Source organism: Drosophila nasuta, chromosome 2R (assembly GCF_023558535.2).
Source record: "Drosophila nasuta strain 15112-1781.00 chromosome 2R, ASM2355853v1, whole genome shotgun sequence".
Taxonomy (NCBI): domain Eukaryota; kingdom Metazoa; phylum Arthropoda; class Insecta; order Diptera; family Drosophilidae; genus Drosophila; species Drosophila nasuta.
In genome coordinates this window covers 19,768,272-19,791,018 of record NC_083456.1, presented here as the reverse complement: position 1 = coordinate 19,791,018, position 22,747 = coordinate 19,768,272, and the positions used below count along the sequence as shown (strand labels likewise).

The following is a 22,747-nucleotide window of genomic DNA, read 5'->3' as shown; positions in this document are numbered from 1 at the left end:
CTCGATTGAAATTCGATCGATCGAGCACTCGAAACTGATTATCTACTTATGAGAAATATATATACAACATACTGTAATTAATAAAATCAAAAAAACTGTTCGATTTGTGTGCTCAACATTGCTAGTTATTAAATTTTTTATTTATTTAAATGCCACGTTTCATTATTTTTTTTCATATATTTTTTTTTTTGGTTGTTGTAAACAATTAACAGTTTTTGATGATAAGTTTTGGAGTTCAAGTGCGTGCCTCGATTTCAACTCGGTTTAACAATTCCATAAAATGGAGATAGGAGATCTCGCTGTGCATCGTTTTGTTGGTGTTTCAATGTGCTCAGTGTTGCGACTAGTAGGAGAGGACGTCGCATCCGCCTCTCAATACAAACGGAAGGGCTTCGGATGCACAGCCTGTCCGGGCTTCTTTTTGGCGCCCGCACTCTTGGGGCGCTTGGGCTCGGAGTTTAGCGATGGCATGGATACAGACAACACCAAGCATTCCGCTGGCAATGACATCGATGAGGTCAATGTTGTGGCACGTTGTATGCGCGGAGCCTTCCAATACTGTGTAAGGGTTAAGTAAAGAATTATTATTATTATTATTATAACACACAAACAGATTGGAGAGTTAGCAGAATAGTTAAAGTGTTATCTGTTTTTTAAGAATCAAATTAATCAAATTGAAATTGAAATAAGTATAAAACTGACTTAAGATAGAAACTTACAATTTGCTTCTAATTTATCAAATTTGCTCAGATCTCATTACCAATGCATCCAATGTGGTGGAAGGTTGACTTTGTGCGCATTGTGATTTGACGCTTGCTGCGTTAGGCGTGGGCGTGGCATTGTTTAAGTTAGTATGTAGTATATATATTCTATATGCATTGCGCCAAATTGATCGATTTACTGATTTACTGATACTCGCATCCAAATAATCTGTCGAAATTGAGAAACTATGCGACTGTGGTGCAAGAAATGCAGAAAACAGATTTTTGATAAATGAAAAAATGTTGTTTTTTATTACGTTTTTAATTTGCATTTCAATTTGCATTCTTACATTTTGTAACAGGGGTGTAAATAAGTTGTGAGAATGATGCATTTTTCCTATGTATTAAGAGGATACTCGTACAAATTACAAATTACATATTACAAATTATAAAATATAATAGTATGCTTAATCAGTGGTAAATTGTTCTTGCTATCTTCGCTTCGGTTCGGTTTATATTGATTTTGATTTCGTTTTTTTCTTTTTATTTATGTTTTGCAAAAGTATCTAAATTGCTGAAGAGCTTCAATTGTATCTTGATTCTGATTGTGATTCTGATATTTAAATTCAAATTTAATATTTCAACATTACGCGTTAGGAGTGAAAATATAAATCGTTCAACACATTTAACTACACGTAAAGCCACAGATATTTTATGCAATTATCTATATGTCTTTTTGTATAATTGTCTTAACTCTTTAGATACTTTTTTCCTTTTCAATATATATATATATATATGTAGTATATGAATTTTTTTTTTGCATATTGTATGTATAGATTATATATAGTTTATGCATTTGCCTTGTTATCCTTTTTCTTTTTTTTTTTTGATAAATAGTGCATTGATCAACTAGTCATATACTTTTTAATTTTTTTGTTTTTGTTTTTCATTATCAGATTGTATAACTGTGTGTGTGTGTGTGATTGTGTTTTTGTGTGTGTGCTTGCACAATTCAATTATCAAATTGATTAAATACTCTTATTGTGGTTTGTGGGAGTTATTGCATACTTTTCATTTTGTGTAACTTTTTTTGCTTACAAATTACATTTCAAATAAGCTTTGATCAATTGTATCTGTATAAATTGTTGTATGAGTGTGAGTGTGTGTATCTGTGTGAGTTTTCATTTTTCTCAACATGCATTTTGGACATTGTTTTGTTTTTTGTTTTTGATTTAACTTTGTTGATTCAAATTTTCATCAGCGCCGCTTGTTGAAGCCGTCATGGATGGTTGTGGACTCTGCGTTCAAGATAAAAATATAAATGTGTTTAATAATAGCGAAACAAAAAAGTTGTGAACAGATTGTTTAACTTTCATATTTTTCTTTTTTTTTTTTTTATTCGGTTTGTTTTGTTTTTTTTGTAAGTATATAAACCAGAAAGCCTCGTTATGACAAAAAACAAATAAAGGATATTCAACTAAATGGAAAAGTAAATCGTGGAATCGACGAGCACATCAAGCAATTTGTATTATATATGAAACCGGGACTTAGTATGGGCGATTGGTTTGATCAAATCAGTTAGGTTTTTGGTACGGTCCGATGCAGTTTTTGGTTTTGGTTTGGTTTGGTTCAGATCGGTTCGGTTCGGTTCGGTTAGTCTATCACAGCACTGTTAAAAAGATACGCAACGCACAAAGTTTTGAACTCGCACGCAAACTTACAGGACTTTATCGAAAGTAGTGCATCTTTTCATAATATAAAAACGTAGAGTAGGCAATAATGGACGTAATATTTGTTGTAGTATGTCGTATATATAGTAAGTACGAGTAAACGGATTTCGAATTTAATGCACTTTAGTTAAATATATGTATTATCTTTTCGTAGTATGACTATGACTAATAAAATGTGTATATATATTCCTATAATGAATGGAAAAGAAAAGGAAATCATTTAGCACAACAAATACGAAAAATACACAAAAATCACACACAATTAATTCAGAATTAAACATTATTGTATAATATTAATTAATGATAATTTCGAAATGTATTTATGGTACATGTATTGCATTTGTTATATAATCTTATGTCAATGAGTTCTGACCAACCCAAAATTCGGTTTTCTAGATTCGCATGGGATGTGTGAGAGAGATAGAGAGATAGAGAGAGCAAAGCATTTTGCATTTTGTTATAAATGGTTTTAAATGCTGGGCAGACTTTTCACAATCTTTAACTTTTTAATCATCAATCGATAATAGATAAATATATATATGTATATATGTCTGTATATATTGAGCATTTCTATTGTTAGGTCAGTAACCGTAATAATTCATTTGTACATACCAATACTGTTAAAAATTTGTACTATTCTACATAGTATAAAAGTTTTGACTATTGCCATAAATAATACTCAATTGGCATTCACTTGTCTCTTGTTTTTCTGTTTCTTGGTATCTTGGTTTAATTATAGACTAGGGGAATTAACAAATGCTTAGCAGCCATCTTGAGATCGATTATAAGTGGTTATCAAGAGTCGGCGGATTCATACGCTTTCCAAATTTGTAGAGCATTTTTTTCTTTTGGATAGGGTATAAAATAATTTCAGCGTGCCGAAATTAATAAAAATTTGTTGTCAAATGTGTGTATTATAATTAAACATTTGTCGTCTTTATATACATATATATAATTTAAAATAGAAACTCTTGCAAACTCATTCGAGATTTTGTTCATGTACAACTACAATTTCCATTCGCATTGTCTTGAGATTTCAGAGAGAGATCGGAGATTGGAAATTGGAGATTTGAGCTAATTAAGTTTTTCTTTTGTTTTCATTTTTGACCCGATTTGAAGCTTTTAGGTACTATTATTATTGGATTAATTAAATGATTTCTTTGTTTTTTTGCTTAGGTTTGGTTTCTGGGATTTCACTTAAAAAGCGACTCAAATATATCGTTACACACACAGTCAGAGTTACAAAGACCGAATTCTAGGTGTATGGTGGCCACCAAGCGACCTTGCGCAGCGAACTACATTTTCCAGATGGGAGCGAGATAGATATTGTGGGGAGAGAAAGAGAGAAAGAGAAGAGAAGAGAATGTGTGTAAAATGGTTAACAACACTCCTTCGTATGTATGAATACTATGAAGCACTTTTGTTTTTTTTTAACGAGTATAGGAATTTTGGATTCGATATTCGATTCTTTTTTTTGTTTTTACGTGGCCAATGGCATCATCTCAGTTTGAGTTTGAAAGAAATTCATTTTTAAATGTAACCATAAATAATATAACAAGAACACAATACGAAACAAAATTATAAATACGAAATGAACAGAATATTTGAAACACCCGCTGTAAGAGATTCAAATCTTATCTTGGAAGTGCCAGAAGACAAAAATATGTTAAGTATAATAGATGTCAACAATTGTATTGATTTCGATTTAGTTTAGATGGTTTTTTTCCTTTGCCTTTTAGTTGGTTTCATTTTGGGAAAAGTGAATCACAGTTAGTTCGAAATGTTGTTTGGTTATTTGTGTTAAAATTTCTTTGTTCATTGGGTGGATTCGTTAGCCATTTGTTGTTGGTGCGTTTTTTTTATTGAGTGCAGTGCTCTCGGTTATTGCTTGATTACATAAGATACTCGTTAAGAATGAATAATCAAATGATACCACAAACTAAAAATGCCACAATCAATTACATTAACAATTACAATTACAATTAAAAAATGAATTTCTTGAGGTCAACACAAAATGGGATTCATGTATTGTGTTTGTATGAGTGTGAGTCTGAGTGTGAGTGTCTTTCATTGTATTCGTAAATCATAATGAATGGAAATCAGAATGAATGTTGTATTTACAAAATGTTCTCTACGATCTAGCAAAGAACTACTTCACTTAGGTAGACGTCGTTTACCTGTGTTGGTGGTGTTGTCAGTGCAACAGAGTGTTCAACATTTTTCAAATAATCCTTATCATCGAAAATCTTCTTTTCACCGCCACCGGGCTTGTGCTTTACATTATCCAAAGAGCCAACTTTGCTTTGTGCCTTAATTTCTATTTTTTGCGATTGTATCTGAAAAGTAGCAGCACCGGCAACGCACAGAAATTGATTAACAAATTTGCATTTTTCATATTCTCATTTTCGATTTGGGTTTCTTTTTTTTGTTGTATAAGGATTGTGGTTGATTATGGACACACATCAATTCTGTATTCGAATGATTGGCCAATCGTTTGATATAACTGGAATTTAGAATTTTTATACAGCGCACAAAAAAACACAAAAACAAATTGAACTGAAAAAACACTTACAAAAACAATTACTACCAAGTACAAATACATTTCAACTACGGTGCTTTGTTGAGATTGGTAATCAAAAAGTTATGTGTATCAAAATTTCAAAAATTTGAATCAAAGACAGCGTTTTTACAATGATATTGTATGTATGTACAATTATATGGACGTATACACACACAGAGAGAGAGATAGAGTGGTAATTAATCAAAACTACTTACATCCTTTGCGTCGTTATCCTTTTGTAAATCATTTTTGTTAAAGGCAATTTTTTCATGGTTAAAACAAAATACATATTCCAAAAAATTTTAATTCGTTTTACAAACGTTTCAATAAAAATAAAAATAACTTATATGCAAAGTAGTTTCATTTTTTTTTAGAAAGCTACTTCAATTCGGCGAGCCGAATTTAGTGACATAAGAAAAACACCTAATTAAACATGCTAGAGCAACTAATGGAGAACTTGGATGAGAGAAATGTGTCCCACAGGGTTAGAGAATAATGATTCGTATTATCACCGATTCGCAGTGCAGGGCGAGATTTGATAAACAAATTCGATGTGTTTTACGTACCGAACGAACCCAACTAATCCTCTTCATTATACAAATTCTCATCCAGACGCTTGTTGTTCATCAGGCGTTGGCTCACAATCTTGGAGCCTTCGCCAAAGATAATGCTTTGATTGCATGGCAATTTGTATGCGTACTTCTGTAAAGTTTGCCAAGTAATTTTTGTTGGGAAATGCTTTTGTGTTAGTTTTAGTTTTTTTTTTTTTTTTGTTGGGGGGTCTGATGATGAAGTGAGTATCGAGAAGTTGATAACATGCCGGTATAAAAGTAAAGAGTAAACTAAAAGATTGCATTTTGATGCAGCACATGCAGTTGAGAGAGGTCTGAGTCGCTGGACCTACATAGATAGTACATATAGATTTCCATGCCCATGCCAGTTAAGATCAAAGTAGTAGTTTTTGTTATAGCTATATGGCTATACAACAAAATGATGTTCAAAAACAAAGGAGAAGAAAAAAACCAACTGCGCTCGTCTTCAAAATATTTATGTAGAGTACTCAACTGCATTTTTTTGAACTGATAAATACGAGTTGTTTATAGATCGATTGTGGAAATTCATTGGACTAAGAGGAGTTTCGCTTTGAGGAGGGGGAAAGTGAGCATACCTTGATGTCGCCACCGCCGGGCTGATGCTTCACATTGTCCTTGGAGCCAACCTTTGACTTGGCCTTGTCATTGAAGTTCATTTTCAGTGTCTCGATCTTCTTGTCGCCGCCACCAGGCTTATGTGCCGCATTGTCCAATGAGCCAATTTTCGACTTGGCATTCCACTGCAACTTTGTTGTAACTATCTACAAATGGTTTTTGCGTATTCAAGTGGTGTTGTGGTTGTAGTTGTGTAGTTGTAGTTGTTGCAAAATAGATACAAAGTTAGGTAGAACGATTAAAAGTCAAAGCTAATTGTTATTCGTGTTTCGATTTCTAAGTTGCAAAACTGCAACAGTTGCTTGCTTCAATGTCACGACGTTCGAAGAAATTCTAGATACAAGATAGTACATTATGATACATTATTTTGTTTACTCTAGAAGGCTATCTAACAACTGGCAGTGCGAGTTTTGAGTTTTGTTTTTGGAATTGTATTTATAATTGTAATTGCATTTCCTACAGAGATACAGAGATGATAGTTTTGCCATGAGAATATGCAACTAAATAAGTACGTGAGCACACAAACACACACACACACATTGGTGTATGTGCATATATAGTAAATATATCGCATCGCAAATCGACCGTGAAATTGAATTTTCTAGCAAATACTTTACGTTTTCATATTTTCGATTTTTGTTTTTGCTTTTGCTTTTGCTTTTGTTTGTACAAGTAAGTCTCTCAATTAAACAAGAAGAACAGAAAAAACAACACGAGAATTGTCTATAAAGATATATGGTCGATAAGACGACTCAGCACAATATTTATGCATATATTAATGTATTGCATATGGATGGGACTCCACACCCAATTTATATTTAGCCAACTTAAAACTTACCTTCTTCTCGCCGCCTTTGGGCATATATTTGTCGTTCTTGGCCTCGATGCGTGGTGCAGCCTTAATGTCGATCTTCTTCGACTCGATTTTCACATTACCGCCGCCTGGTTTGTAGGTGGCATTATCCAGCGAACCGATTTTCGAACGTACCGCCTTCAGATTGGGCGACGGCGCATGGCCAACCTGTACCTTGTTCATTGGAACTGTCACAAGACAATGTCTTGAATATTAAGTATACGCAAGAGTTGCCAAATTTTCTTACTCACCTTTCTTGGCCGGCTCGGGTTCGGGTGTCTTGAGCAGCAGACGATTCTTGGAGGTGCTGCGCGACTTGGATGCTGATTTATTCGACGGTGTGGCACTCGGTGGCCTGGAGATGCCCGACTTGTCTGGCTTCGAGGAGCTCGATGTGGGCGTCTTAACCGGTGAACTCGGTGAATTCGGTCCGTTGCGATCCTACACATGACATAAATAATATGCGAAGAGATAGAGAGAGAGAGAGTAGAACATTTAAAATGGCCACTGATTTAATGGGCGAAAATAAATTACAAGAAGAAAGCTCGTATCTGCCATTATGACCAAATGCATTGCGTATGCTTAATTTACGACTTTACGACTGCCAATAACACTCATCCGCTGCTGGCTGTCAACGTTATGCCATTTATGACTCTGACTAGCAATGCTATCTCTGTGCCTATTGCCTAGTGCCTGGTGCGTCCTTTCTGCCGTTGTCGTTGTCGTTGCTGTTGTCGTCGTTGCTGTCTTCGTTGTCATTGTAGTTGTCGACACGAAGGATTCATAGTTTATGCATTGTTTTATCGATTGTCGCCGTCAAGCCAAGTATTTATAGTTGCCCGAAAATATTCCCCGCTGTTTGCCCCTCTCGTTTCGAGTTTGTTTCGTGTTTTGGCACATAAATCGCATTACTTTTGGCAATTTGTTTTTCGGTCTCAGCGCACCTGTGTGCGTGTGTGTGTGGACCTAGTCACTAGTCAATAGTCACTTCAATACTCACTGCACTCACACGATTATGAGGTAAAACTTATTTGTATTTCGCGCTGTTTGCTGTTTTGGGTTATTCCCACTGCAAAAACACTGCCAACTGACGTCTGCAAAGCCACAACTTAGTCTGAACTTTGGCGCTGAGCTCTCAACTATGCCACAATCGCTGTGCTATGCTGTCTAATGGAGCATGAAGGCGGCTGCCATTTACAGATATTTATGATTTGTGAACAGACACACAGACAACAAAGCTACGAAAGTCACAGACGCAGACGCAGACGCAGCGAAAAAGACGCTGGTCAACGAATTAAATTAATTTGCAGCGAGTTAATTTCCTCTCAATTAAGAGCTGCGACCCAAAAGTGATCAACTGGCAACCAGTTTATCTAAAGTTTTACGTTTGTTTGAAACGGAAACTCACCTTCTCTTGAGTGGACTCATCCACGCCGCTGTCATTGTCACCTTCTGTGAATATGAAAAACCAAAAACGAAAAACAAATGTGAATTTGTCTACATCAATTACCCAATTTTCGATTTCGATTATTAATTTTTTGGTTTTGTTCTTCTAAATGGCTTCATTAAATTTCAAATTGTTGACACGCCTTCACAATGTCTTCTCTTCTTACTCTTACTCTTACTCTTGAGCAACGCATCTGTGGGCGACGGTGTGCTGGTGTCAAATGGTGGCTCCGTTTCCTCCAGCAGGGGCGAACCCATCGGATCGCTGCGCATGTTGAACGTCTTCAGCGGCGTCACCGCCTGACCCATGATGACATCATCATCATCATTATCGTTGTGCATGCCCGCCGACGACGGTGGTCGCAGCTGTTGTGGCAGCTGTTGATGCGGCTGCTGCTGCTGCTGTTGGGGTTGGGGTTGCCCCTGTGGCCCCTGTGGATTGTAGAGCTGGGGTCGGAAGGGCGCCTGCAATGGCTGCCCGGGCATGGGACGTGCAAATGTTGGCGGCGGCGGTCGTTGCATGTTCTGTGGTGGTCTAGCGCCTGGCGGCGGCGGTCCAGCTGACCATGGGAAGCCTTGGCCTTGTGGCCTGGGCGGTCCCTGTCCCGGTGGACTTAAGGGTCCTCCTCCACCGGCATTGGGCAAACGCGCTTGCTGCATGCTCTGCTGACTGAGCTGCGGCGGGGGCATGCCCGGTCTCATGGGCGGTGGCGGACCCATCAGCAGATTGCTCTTGCTGTCTGTGGGCCGCAGCGGCGGCGGCATCGGTCTGCCCACCATATTCGGGGGCATGGGCGGGCGTGGACCCACACCGACCATGGGACGGGCGCCGGCGAATGGAGGTCGCGGCTGGGGCGGACCAAGCGCTGGTCGCATCTGCGAGGGCAAAACAAATTTCGCATTGGAGCGTTCTTTAAGCACATAGTCGGCACTTGAATTGGCTGTGGAATTTGTGTTGTAGTTGGTGCTAAGCGTGCGTTCTTTCGGATTGTGTTGCGCCTGTTCCACGGGCAGCACATTGCTGCGCAGTCGAGTGAAGTCGGCACTGGGTTGTTGTGCTCGCTGTGGCACGCTGCGTTCCGCATCGACATGAACGGGATTGGGCTGAACGTAGCTGGGATTAGGCTGTGCACGCTGGACAGCAATGCGCTCAGGTTCTGTATAAGTTACAGGCTGCTGAGCACGTCGCTCTGGGTCTGTGTTGTAACTGGGATTAGGCTGAGCATAATTAGCATTCGCTTGAGCGCGTTGTTGTGTAGCTGGCGGATTCACTTGCTCCACCGTGGAGCGTTGTACAAACTCCGAGCTCCCCTGCTGCTTGGGTTGATCGCTGCTCTCGTAAGGTTCCGCATAGTCCACATACCCGGAAGCGGAGACAAGCTTCTCTCCATTGCGCTCCTTAGACGTTGATGTGCTGCCAAACATGCTGGTTCTTGCTTGCGCTTTTTGTCTGGTGCTGCGGTTTTGCTTTGGTGAACTGTGAACCTAACGCCTGCGGTGTCTGTGCAGCAATGTGCAAGTGTCGGGTAATCCAATACGTGGTAGGCTTCCAAATATATATGTGTGTGTGTGTCTGTGTGTGTGGGTGCGAGCAGGAGGCGCCTGGTGGCCAGCACCATATTCATATCATTTGCATACGTGCATGCATAAAAGCCAACTCAAGGTGCGACTACAGAGTGTACAGTGTGTGTGTGTGCGGGTGTATGTGTATTGTGCATACACATGTCTCAATACATTTTAGCGGTATATCGGCATATCGAGTGAACCTCTCAAATTTGATGGGCCTTCCATTCTGCATTTGTTTACAGTTTATTGTTTTGCTACATTTGTTTGTTTTATTTTCTTTTTCTTTTTTCTGTTCTGTGCTTTCGCTTTGGGTATTGAGGATATTTGGTTTTGGGTTACCATTTAGGGAATTTTGTCATGAAATTCGGTTGCTATTTGGAATGTGACCCAAATTATTACTGTCGCTTATTGATTCAACAAAAGTTTCGACAGTTCTAAGACCAATACGACTGTGAATTGCAATACAAATGCCTAAGCCTAGCCGAGAGACTCTCTACAAATGCGCTATTGGCCAAATTGCTGTTTGATTTTTGTTTTTGTTTTGCAAAGGGTTTTCGATTTGCCTCATTTTTTTTGGTTTGCTTTGCTCGCTTGCTTGCCAACTGTCTGGCATGCTAGCACCATCAATATATACTGCACTCAAGGTCAGCACAATAATGTACACAAATATTAATAATAACAAGATTTCGAGGCAGACTTCAGTTATGCTAATCCATGACAAATTGTCTCGTAAACAGTTGATTCTAACCATAAATCTTGGTGCTTTTATTGCAAGTATAAAAACAAATATACATACGTATACGAATTATATTGTATAAAAACTCACCGCATCGGTATCACTCATATTATCAATGTGCTTCACTTGCTATTTTGTGGGTTAGCTTTGCTTTTGGGCTTGGTTCTCGGCACTACCTGGCAATTAACTTTGGCAGCAAACGCCAAGAGAAACTTTTGCATTTAGTTTTTTAGTATGTCCGAATTTGACAGGCGATCGATAAAATTGCAGAAGAAATTGGTTTGTTTTAAAACTAAATATATGTATATACGGAACGGTCTCTCTCTCTTGGTGTGGCTTAACACGTGTAAACTCACAACTGAGCGGCAAAACACTGTGTGCGAGGCGCCAACAGTGGCTGCAGACAACCGACTCGACTAAGGACTACGGACTAAGGACTGAGGACTGAGGAACTGCGATGGGGCAGCGCAGGCAACCGCAAATTACAGCTCAAAATGATTTGTTTCGTTCTGCATTGCACAGCAGAAATTCCAACAGAAAACGGTACCGCGCGTTTTCATGTCAACTGCCAAGCTTGAATGTGGCAAACTGTCGTTTGCTCTGTGGCCAAATAAACTTGGCCAAATTGATTATCAACATGTCGTATACTCGATGTGGCGCGATGACTGCGCTTTTTGCCAGCCCATCTAAGCTCGAAGTGAGGCAAGGCGACACGACGCCATTCCATTTCAATTAGAATTTTTCCATTTGCCAGGCAAAATGCAAATGCAAACAAACTGCAAAACTTTTGGCTAAAAACGAGTTGAAAGTCGGAATTGAATTCAGTTGTCAAAGTTTTGCTGGCAATGCAGTTGTGATCTTATCACTGACATCATTTACATGCCACACGGACTTATTATCAATTGTTGCAGTTCCCCATAAAGCAAACACACACACACACAGAGACCGTCACACACACACATACGACTCGAAAGTTGTGGAGAACCGTGCAATTTTATCGATTTTCCTAGCCAAAGGGCAATAACTTGGCCATGCAGAGGATAATGCACTTTGCACTTTGCACTCTGCACTCAGCATTTAGTGCTCACCACAAGGATTTAATTTGAATATAATCCTTTTCAGCCTTTCACTTGACACTTCTTTTGTGGCATAAAAAAAAGAATTTCTCTCTTTTTTTCGTTGTTGATGTTTTTTATATATATTTTCACAATTTATTTATGTTACATTTAATCCACTTCAGGTCAGACTGTCAGGTCGTGTTTGCTTTTGTGATGGTTGCGCGCCCGCTGCGTTCTGTTTGGCGCGAGTGTTAAAACTCGACTACTTTTATTTGCTTTGAAAAATTTCGAATTACAATACTTAGGAATTTGTTTTTGATAGCATGAATGCGCCGCCCTGTTAGCCGAATGCCACACAATTGGTGGATTGGTGGACGGTGGGGCGACGGCTCGTAAACTTCTCACAAACGGTCGCAACAGTCGCAAATGTCCTTGCGCAGTTCGAGGCTCGCTCGCTCACCTGGCGATTCAGCGATTCCATTCGACGGCTACGTCGACGTCGACTTCACTCAGCTCAGCTCAGCTCAACACAACGCGACTCGACTTCACTTGTCTTGACTTGACTTGACTTGGGGCCAACGTCTTGCCGCCATATTCTATTGACATACAAATTTATTAGTTGGGCGCCGTACAGAAATGCAAATTCAACACGCCAACAATAAGGCAACGTAAAGCAGAGCAAAGCAAAGCAAAGCAAAGACTTGGACCCTGGCACACAGTCGCAATTTGATTTTTTTATGCAGATTTCATTTGGCTTGATTAATTTAATGGGCACAGAGGGCGCATTAGACGCGCTTCTGTGCAATATCTGCCATGTTCCTATATTAACAGCCATACACAAATTATGTGCATACACGAGGGTCACTCTAGAACACGTTTGCGTTTAATAAATTGCTCCAATTTCATGTGAAATTTACATTAGAAGTACCAAAAGTGTGTTGCCCTTAAAAGTGTGCTACACTTTTTTCAAGGATTCTAAACTAAGACTTTGAACTAAAGTACGTGTATTTTCTTTTATTTTGTATTACTAACTTGTAAGTAATATTCTTAACAATTCAACCTACCCTCGCAGTCGTATAAATCAGCTCGAGGCGCTACAGGCACCGATTGCCACGCATCACATTGAGAATATACAATTTTTACTACACTTTGTCTATTATTCAGGTGTTGTTGTCATAGGTTCCATGATTTGCAACTAATTGTTGTATATTTAGAGTCAAGCAGCACGCAAGACCGACATTCTCCATACGCAGCGTAGACCCAGAAGTAAGTCAAAGTTATTTGAGGGTGGACGTGGATGTGGTGGGGTGGGGTAGACATGGTTATTTTGAGGCGTCTATTGCATGTTGCGTTAACTTAATGTCTGCCTTGTTGGCCCTATTATCGCTTAGTCGCTCATTCGATTGTCAAGGTTATTATGTCTGTACACAGAGACAAGTGTTCACCTTGCATAGACGCGACGTATTTTTTTGTTCATTTGTTGTAACTGGGATTAGTTAGCTTGTTAACTAAGGTAACAGCTTACCAACTGCTGACCAAGGCAGAAAATGCGGTTTGATTTTTCTTACCTTAAACCTATGCAATCTTTAATTAATGAATTACATACCAATTTAATGAAGCCATTTAAAAACCATTGAGAAATGTTTTAGTTTTTTTTTTTCAAATACCTGCAATGAAATAAGAGAAATGTTTATTAGTTAGTTTTCTCAGTTTACTAAAATTCAGTAGAGCGCCACACAGCGGCCATGTGGAGTACTAAAAAGCTAGCGACACTTTTGTTCGTGTCCAAATGCCTGAAAGGTGTGAAACTTGGTTGCTGTCAAAAGCTCAGCAGCTGTTGTGCTAAAAAGCTTCAGCTTTCGCTGGGGAAGTGTTCTAAAACCGAAACTTAACGGATGATGGTTAAGCAGCAGCGGCAGCAGCGGACACCCGCATTTACCGGGGGGTTGCTCTGTCGCAGTCGCAGTTGCTGCGCTGTCGACATCGCTGCTCTGCGGCAGCTGCTGGCTACTGTTGAAGCCGCCACTTCTCTCTACCTCTCTCTCGCTCATCAACATTTTGTTTTGTTTGTGTGTTTTTGGGGGTGTGAAGGGGCAAACGCTGCCAACGTATTCAGTATCTATCGGCATGCCTCTTTTTGTTGGCTTCCCTTTGGTCACATTTATATAAATGTACCTATATAGTATATAGTGTGTGCTCTATGTATATATATATATGTGTGTGTGTGTGTGTGTGGGCATTTTCCTTTCACTGTTTCACTGCGTTTGGCAGACTCATTGATTATTTTATGTGGAACATGAAATAAGTTGATGCCACATTTTGAGCTGATGCAGTTCACAAGTGACACTTGAGGAATCTCAAAGGATGAGAGATGACGAAACGCTGCTGCAAGCCGAATGCTGCACTGCGCATGTCTTCCCTTTCTTGAGTCGCCCTCTTGAGGCTGCAACGCAGAATGGAAAAAAGATGAATCACAGCACAGGAAACTGAAACTGTATTAAGTCCACAATGCTATCGCTATCAACGATAAATCAAAATTTGAATTAATCTCTCTAGTCGTAGATTGTGTGCGACTTTTTGGCTAGCGACGCGACGCGTAGATAGATAACTTAAATATTTGTTAACTTGACGCACTTCGTCGGTTATTGATTGCCACAAAATGTGGCAACTGTGGCACGCACGCAGCGCTTGGCCAAAACAGGCGACGCACCACACCACAAATATGGACTGGCCACAACAAGAATTACAAATTATGCGACGGCTACCAAAAGCGGAGCCATTGGGTAACCAGCCAAAGACAACGATGATGAAGATGAAGTCGGAGTCGAAGTCGAAGAGGTGGGAAAAACTCCTCGGGCGTTGGGCGAAAGTGCAAACTGGCTATAAACATCGAAATGAAATCGAAGCAATCGACGTGGCGTTTTGACCAAGTTTAATGAACTGTCGATGGGTTGTTCCAGGCCAGGCAATGCTCTAGCTTCGAGTAACTCAATACCATCGGGTTGCTGTCTGTCCGCCTCGCAAAATTTGCGTGCCAAGCGACACTTTGTTGGGGGAAAACAATTACCAACACCCAGTCTTTCAGGCTTTCTTTCACCCCCTCGCTTATATATGAATGTACATATGTTTCTGACATTTTCGGTTAAGCAACTTTGACGTCCTTATTAATCTCTCTGCATTTTATTGATCAAACTTTTAAATGCCACATCCACCAAAAAATTTAATTAATTAATAAAGCACAACTATGCGGCATTTCAATTGTCAGCCACTACATTAGCATTCACCTGACACACAACACAACAAACACAAATCACAGTCTAATAAATGTTCAACGTACGCATTGTCCATATTAATGCTTGCACCTTGATCTGAATTGCATCGCATCGCATCGCCTGCAACTGTAATTGAATTGCAAGTACTATATAATTGGACCAACCCTCCAGTCTGCCCTCCCACCCCCCTTACTTTTATATGCATGCACATTATGCTCTTATCAAGGGTTAAACTGCCCACACAACCGCAGACACACTTTGTGTACAGTTGCGAATCTTGTGGCACAGTTACCCCAATTGTTTCTCTTTTATGGCGTGGCCAAAGTTTGCGTTGCCATAATTAAAATATGATTGTGAAGAAATACGCATAACAAGTGTAATGTTATAATATGTTACATTTCATAAATGTTTCATGAAAGAATATTAACTTAATTTGTTTTTGTAACACATATTTTAGATAGTTGTATATGAGTGGAATACTAACTTTCTTCTCAATGACCAGCTGAAGATTAAGATCAATTAAGGCCTCAATAAATTTGTTTTCAATGCAACAAAATGGTAGTTGTAATAGTTTTAATAACCGCAAGAAAATCCGAAAGAGATTCGATTTTAAAGATACAGACGAACATTATTGCTTTAGCTTTAAAATTTAAAACATGTGCACAAAAGGAAAAAACGCCATAAACTATAACATTTTTTCTGAAACTAAGATTATATGATGAATTTAGCCAAGAAGGTTTATTCTTAAATAAAGATCAAAATTCTACAGAATTCCTAGATTGCACAATTTTTAAATTCAAGATTATAGTCTTGTTTCAAGAATGGAAAAATTTCTTCATTTTTTTTTTTTAAGTGTTTTCGAATTGAAAAAAATCGCAGAATAGAATTTCAATACATTTTTTTTAAGATCGGAAAGTTTTTAAATCAAGTTTTGCAATCTTCTTTTCAATCTAGGACAAAATGTTCTCGAAGCAAGTCTTTAATTTTAAAGTAATGTGTTTTTAGTCTTAAGAAAAAATTTTAATTTATGATTTTTTCTGTCTAAAATTCTTATTTCAATATTGTAAATATTGTATTTTTAATATCGTAAGAATGTTAAATGAAGAATTGAAATATACTTTTCAATCTAGATATTTTTCTGTCTGTATATGAATAGTTTCCTTAACATAGCTTTTGTTAAATACACAACATGTGTGCATTTCTTTAACTCGTTTTCAAATATTTGTTGGCTATGAGTGAATGCTTGAATTAATGGACAGTGGTATTAATCACTTGCTGCCAAATAAGGGCCACACGCATAATTAGGAAATTGTAGTGAAATCTTTGATAGATTTTCGCGCTTCATTTGCTTGCTGTGAGTCAAAGGCGTGGCAGCCCCTTAACACACAAATATGGCACTAAGTGTTTGGTAATTGACGGAAACCGTAACAATTAGTTGGCAGATGCTCTTTTCTTTAGTTTTTTTGTGTTTTGTATTTTGTCTAAATACTTTATTTTCTTTTGGTGTTGTTTCTTTCCGTTGAAAGTAGCACGCCCCCATTAAAGCAAACCGAAGAAAGATGCGAGAAAATAGATAGAAAAACGAAAAGAAAAATGCAAAATGCAAATGAGAAATTGTCACTCAGCTGGTTGCATTTTGTTTGTTAATTAAAAGGCAAATGCGAGAGCGCAACGAAAGCGTGAGCGAAGGTGACAGAATGCAATCAAAGTTGGCTATTTATAAAGTAAAGTCAACTCAGTTAGCAGAGTTATGGCCAGAGAAAGGCACTTTGCACTTATCTGCGATTAGCAAAAACATTGCAGATATCAAGCACCTGTTATCAGCGACACAGATAATGTCAATCCAAAGTAAATATTGTAGATCTATAATATACATGCTATAAATATGTGTCCCACAAGTGTTACGATTCTCTTTGCAATGGATCGTGCTGAGAAGCAGGTGACGTTGTCATCACAGCTCATGATGACTTCATGTGGAAGAGAGAGAGAGAGAGAGAGAGGGTGAGAGAATAACAGACAGTTGAGATGGGGGGCAGTGATAGCAATCAACAACTATATTTATTTATTTTTTAATTTTTTTTTTTCTGCTCTAAGTTTGTGCGCTAAAAACAATGCCCATTGCTAGCTTTGTTTTTGTTTATGATTACTTAACTGAGCCGGTTTGCACTTGAGTTAAACGTTTGAGCATTTGAGCATTTGATTTAATCAGCGGCAGCGGGTGTAGCTGCAACTAAATGTATGTGTGTGCCACAAAACCAAACAAACTGTTAAACATTTGTATTGTTTTGTGGGTCAAAGCGAAGACAAAATACTCTAATTGCAATGCCAACAAAAGACACTTTAATCGATCGGCATACTTCACATATTATTTTTAGTTAATAGTTTCATTTCGATTGAGTCATTTTCGCAATCACTTGAGTAAATTATTTTTGATCGGTTATAAATATTGATTTGATTACTTGTTTTGTTTGGAGATATGTGAAGAGCAGAGCGCAGCTGATGATCTGAATGACAAAATTGAGATAGCATCGCCAAAAACTTGCTTCTATTTAGATTAATTTAAACGAGGTCATATGCAGAGCGACCACAGCAGTAGCAACAGCAGAAGCAGCAGCAGTTTGATGAGAGCATGAGCTCATGTTGTTGATAACTTTTATCGCAATCGCAGCACGTCATCAACTAGATAAAATGCATAGGCATGCTGCACAATTAAAAGTGCTGCTTGGTGTGGGGTGCGTGCCACAATTGCAGGTCGTTGAGCCGGCGAGACAATGGTTGCACATCCTTTGGCTGGCAGGCTTACAAAGTTAATAGCAAAGTCTGGCCGCCACTTCAGACGAGCCTGATAACCATAATCAACGTATTGTGACTGCGACTGCGATGTCGACAGTTGTGCAAACACTGTGTCAAGGCAGAGACAGCGAGAGAGAGAGAGATCAAAAAAGAAACAAAAACAGCGAACAAAACAAAAACACAAATCTATTTGCATAATGGCTAACAACAAGGTGGAGGCAATAAGCCGCCAAGAATGACGTGACAGTGGCAGTTGGCTGCATGTTCAGCAAACATAACCATCAATGTCCTGAACTGATGTCCTGAAGGGGTGTGCCAATGCCACACTTTGTATAATTGAGCCATACGGATACATATTCGTACGATTGCAGGCAACTCTGGCTAATTGATTTGCTGTTGGTGTACACACGGCGTATGTGCAATGCGCTTTAAAGTCATTGGCCCTGCCCTTACCTTTCTGCTCGTGTCCAGCTCGAGTCGCTTGAGCCGGCTCCACTTTCTGTTGTGGTTGTTGTTGTTGTTGTAGTTGCTGCGGCGGTTGTTGTTGTTGTTGTTGCTGTTGTTGTTGTTGCAACAATGGTAACTGCGGCTGTTGGAGCTGCGCTTCCTGTTGCAGCGTGGGCTGCGTGGGGCGCGGGTCGGCCATTGTTGTTGGCACAGCAGCTTCCAGCACAGAGCTTTTCTCCATGACATCCGCCATATTGAAAGTGTATGTGTATACACGGATGTATGCTTATGTGTTTATGTATGTGTGTGTGTGTGTGTGTGTGTGAGCACTGCACTCAAACCAGGACTTTTTATGTGCGTTTCAACTTTTTCTCGCTACTGCGACTTTTTGTGTGTACTCGTTTTTATTTTCTTTGCACCGCTTTCACAATTCTTTTTCTTAATAAATTTGTTACGTTTGGAATGCCTTAGTTGATTTTCTAATGCACTTGCCGAGCACCGCGATGCGAGAGCGAGATGTGTTTTGAATATCGGCCAATAATAAATTTGTATATGTATCTTTAACAATTATAATGCTGCACTCACTTGCACTTTGTTATATATAATATTTTTTTTTATTATATTTTGATAATGCAACTTTGAAGCGTAAGCGGAGCGTTTTGTATCTTTAACGTTTGTTATCTCGTTTTCAACTGATTTTCAATTCGTTGAAATTCCTAATTAACGTACTCGGGAGACGCACAAGCTGCGCTGAAGCTTTTTAGTACACGTGAAGGGGAAATTGTGTGGTGAGCTTTTTCTTACAGCAGCTTTAAGACAACAGCGCCATCTATTGGCAATTCGTGGTTGGTTTCAGCATAGCGTTAAATTGCGACGAACAATTAAAACTCAAAGTTTTTAAAAACTACAAAGTAATAGATTTAAAAAACTATATATTTTAAAACTAAAAAAATGGGAAAGTTTTAGTTTAACGGCAAAAATAAATTTCCAGTTTTCTACGTATTCATAAAAGTTTTTCGTTTATCATAGGCACTATGCTCATTATAAGCAATTTATATTCCATTTAAAATTCCCAGTTCATAATCATCATCATAATAATAATGAAATGCATTAATAAACGAATCTATTCTTTAAAGCCAATTAATTATGTTTAAGAATGTATCAAAGTCCCAAAAATATGCACAAATAGAAAAGGTCAAGATTTGAAAATTAAGAATTTGATAGAAAGAAAATACTGACTGTAGATAAGAGTTAGTTCCATAGTATAGAGAAAGATAAACATTCGAAATCATAGAAAATTGTAGGAATTTTATTAAAGAAGTAAAACTTTCACGATACAGAGAAGTTATCCAACAGAGGTCCACAAAAAAGTTCCATCCCAGTTCAGAATTCACATCCTTCTTGATACCTATGAAGATTTTGTTGTTTGAATTGCAACACTTGCAATGCTTTTGCTACTTAGTTTATTTGCGTCTTTCAAAATGAAAATAATATTAATTATCGTTTTGTTTTTTTTGTTGGCAATTGTAACGAAAACACAAAAAAATATTTGATAAACTTAATTTGAGAAAATGAACAGCAAACTTATCTTTTTCAGTTTTTTTTTTTCATTATTTTTTATAATTTAAATTTTTTTATTTTTTAAAAAATAATATTATCTTGAAGTTCAATTTTGCAGTTGTAGTAGCAGAAGTAAAATTTAATTAAAATAATATACGAGAGAGAGATAGAGAGAGTTAGCGATGAATATAACATCTATGGAGAATGGCTGTTGCTATAAATTTGCTGGTGTTGTTGTTGTTTTGTTGTTATTCTTGTTGTTGTTGATAACTATTTATAGCGCATCTGGTCTGTCACACATTCTTGCGAGGAATGCTATAAAAAGAAGTAGAGAAGATTATTATCAGACGATGTTAAATGGTATCGAATGCACACAGATCGAATGGATTGACAAAGACGACAACTTACTGTTTAGTCGAAGACGACGGGATCGCTCATCAAGCGCTGGATGAACTCTATGGGATCGGTCACATATATAACAGAGACGTCAAGTGCGTAGTGTGGAGTGTGTATAGGGTGTGTGTGTGTGTTTGGAGTGTGTATAAACACATTGACAAATCGAACACAAAGTGTCGTTGAGTGCAGTTTAGTGCAAAATTGCATTGATTGATTTGGTTGGTTGGGTAATTGGTGGAGTGCGTAGACAAAAGGTGCATGTAAAGAATACAAATAACAAATATGTTTCACATTTAACAAAATGACACTTGACTTTGATACACAATAATTGGATTTATTTATGGATCATTTATCCATGCTACTTACGAGAGTATGGGATCATGCCCTCATCATCCTCGGGATCCATGCAATCGGCGAACAGAGTCTCCACCTGCTCATCATCCAGGTTCTCACCTGTAAACAAATTGAAGGAAAATATATTGTTAATGGAATTGATCATTAATTCGTTGAGTATTATAACTCACCAAGGGCCAGCAGAGCGTGCTGCAATTCAGCGAGCAGCATGGTGCCGTTCTCCTCTTTGTCGTACAGTTTCAAGCACTCAATGAAATCCTCATAGCAGCCCTGCTCCTTCTCCTTCTTGACCTGAGAGTAAATGGGCAGGAATTCGTCCAACTTGATCTTCTTCTCGTTGCGCTTCTTGGTGCCGCCCATCTTCTCGATGAGAGCCAGGGTGGGGTTCAAGTTCAGAGCGCGCAGAGCATCGCCTAGATCGACGGCATCAATGCCCTCGCCGGGAGAGCCCATAACTTCGAAAACGAATTCGACATCTGCACAAAATCATTGCAGTAATTAGTAAAACATCGATGAATTGCCTCAATTAGTTTATGCATATCAATTATTGATTTATAGGTTGCGTATTTATTTCTTTGATTTAGTTATTTATTTATTGTGTGATGCGATGCGAATGAGGTCAATCGTATAACCCTGAAATTAAGGGTACGCACATTTTTGGTCATCACGAAAATCTTGACATGGCAGCGCATTAGTTACGCCAGTGTGTATGGTTGTGTACGTGCGTGGGAGCGTTGCCAACACGAAGCGTATTCTCATACATATACGACGTATACGTAATCCGACACCCGAACGAACATCGTCGTCTACACACACACATACGCACACACACACTCATGTGTGCGCCTAGTTGTTTGCGTTCTAACGAAAATAAATCCAAAGAAATAACTTGGCCAAAATTAGATCGTGCCCGAACATTCAGCGAGATCGTTGCTCATCGACCATTACATATGTACGTATATGTATGTGTGTGTGTGTTTGTGGCTGTATATATGTGTGCTATATGTATATACACACAAATTTTCCATTGCGCGATTGTTGCGTTAGATTTTCTCAAATCTTTAATTGTATTATGAGGATTATGCCATTAAGATTTATGTGAAAAACTTTCCGCAATTCGAATACATATTTTGCATATAAATTCGAAATGATTACGAAATATATTTAACTTTTTGATGTATATACTCGCGCTGTACCCACGCTTTTCTCTATAGCATCATTCAGTTATATATATGTATATATATACCAAAATATATCTACGTATATTTATATCTGTATTTCACACACGCGCACATTATGTAATCACTTTTGAGATACTTTCGCAGCGAAACGTATTTTGATGTCATTTTGTAAGGGGTTTCATTTTGATTTCTCTTTTTTATGATTTGATATGATTGTTATTCGAGTTGTCATTTGATTATCTATTATCTATACAGATAGATAGATGTATGCATGTCTTTTTTTTGATTGAGGTTAGAGATATAATCCTTGTGGCGTTCGTGCTTCAACTTACTTTCAACTTCACGCTTTGGAACATCAGCCTGTTGTTTGGGATGGTAGTAGAAAGAAAGTTATATTTTAGAATAGATATTCGTGCACACATATTTTCTATATTTCAATATTTTTCATTAAGTACTACTACATATAGTAGGATCACAAGAAATTGTTGAATTTTATCCCCATGGCGGCGGCACTCACCATTTTGTCTATTGAATGCGAAAAGCAACTGTATCGCGGATGAGCTCGGTCTCGACTGAACGCTATTCGTCAGTGGCCGCACGGCAAGGTAATTCTGAGGTGATAGCCAGCGGCGATTCTAACCGACGCACACATAAGCAAATGATATAGACATAGGAATACACAGACACTCATGCTCAGCAGCTTTTCCGACGCAAGGCTGTTCGCTAAACGTTTGTGTGTATGGCTGTGTGTGTGTGTGAACACATACTTATGTGTATGTGTGCAGCATATGCTGGCAAGAAGAATTTACTTTCATCTGGGCAGCATTTTCATCTGCCCTCGCGTACTAATGCTCTCACTCGCTCTCGCACGAACTATGCGAGTGGA

General features: G+C 38.4%; 2 protein-coding genes across 14 annotated transcripts; both read right to left on the bottom strand.

Moving 5' to 3' along the window:
* Positions 1-193: 193 nt before the first annotated feature.
* On the bottom strand, positions 194-19,026 carry LOC132787688 (microtubule-associated protein tau). 12 transcript variants are annotated; one of them, XR_009632577.1, is made up of 9 exons: positions 8,678-9,938; positions 8,461-8,504; positions 7,304-7,493; positions 7,038-7,240; positions 6,160-6,345; positions 5,207-5,224; positions 4,609-4,767; positions 2,423-2,620; positions 1,484-1,999 (listed from the first exon to the last, which is right to left on the bottom strand). XR_009632577.1 is itself a non-coding variant. In XM_060794936.1 (9 exons), exons 1-9 carry the CDS (start codon positions 10,906-10,908, stop codon positions 3,625-3,627), a joined length of 1,617 nt encoding a protein of 538 aa, XP_060650919.1. In that variant the 5' UTR covers positions 10,909-10,985; the 3' UTR covers positions 2,682-3,624. The 12 variants fall into 12 exon arrangements, 11 of the variants coding, with proteins under 11 accessions (XP_060650923.1, XP_060650914.1, XP_060650922.1 ...); XM_060794936.1 differs by lacking the exons at positions 1,484-1,999; positions 2,423-2,620 and adding exons at positions 2,682-3,726; positions 10,891-10,985 and having other exon boundaries at positions 8,678-9,374; XM_060794931.1 differs by lacking the exon at positions 2,423-2,620.
* An 847-nt stretch (positions 19,027-19,873) lies between these two features.
* On the bottom strand, positions 19,874-22,470 carry LOC132786369 (myosin light chain alkali). Of its 2 annotated transcripts, XM_060792880.1 has the most exons (6): positions 22,379-22,470; positions 22,194-22,221; positions 20,851-21,156; positions 20,693-20,779; positions 20,339-20,385; positions 19,874-20,245 (listed from the first exon to the last, which is right to left on the bottom strand). In XM_060792880.1, the coding sequence occupies exons 1-5, from the start codon at positions 22,379-22,381 to the stop codon at positions 20,342-20,344; spliced, it is 468 nt and encodes a 155-aa protein (XP_060648863.1). In that variant the 5' UTR covers positions 22,382-22,470; the 3' UTR covers positions 19,874-20,245; positions 20,339-20,341. The 2 variants fall into 2 exon arrangements, with proteins under 2 accessions (XP_060648863.1, XP_060648864.1); XM_060792881.1 differs by lacking the exon at positions 20,339-20,385.
* Positions 22,471-22,747: the final 277 nt, after the last annotated feature.

Excerpts from the sequence above, each read along its gene's own strand:
- LOC132787688 (XM_060794929.1), bottom strand. The coding sequence starts at position 9,923 with ATGTTTGGCAGCACATCAACGTCTAAGGAGCGCAATGGAGAGAAGCTT. Across the intron at positions 7,494-8,460 it reads ATGAGTCCACTCAAGAGAAG|GATCGCAACGGACCGAATTC; the intron begins GTGAGTTTCCGT and ends TGTCATGTGTAG. Across the intron at positions 3,727-4,608 it reads TGACAACACCACCAACACAG|TTCGCTGCGCAAGGTCGCTT; the intron begins GTAAACGACGTC and ends TGGAAAATGTAG.
- LOC132786369 (XM_060792880.1), bottom strand. Across the intron at positions 21,157-22,193 it reads TCCAAAGCGTGAAGTTGAAA|ATGTCGAATTCGTTTTCGAA; the intron begins GTAAGTTGAAGC and ends GATTTTGTGCAG. Across the intron at positions 20,386-20,692 it reads GGGCATGATCCCATACTCTC|AGTTCATCCAGCGCTTGATG; the intron begins GTAAGTAGCATG and ends CCGATCCCATAG.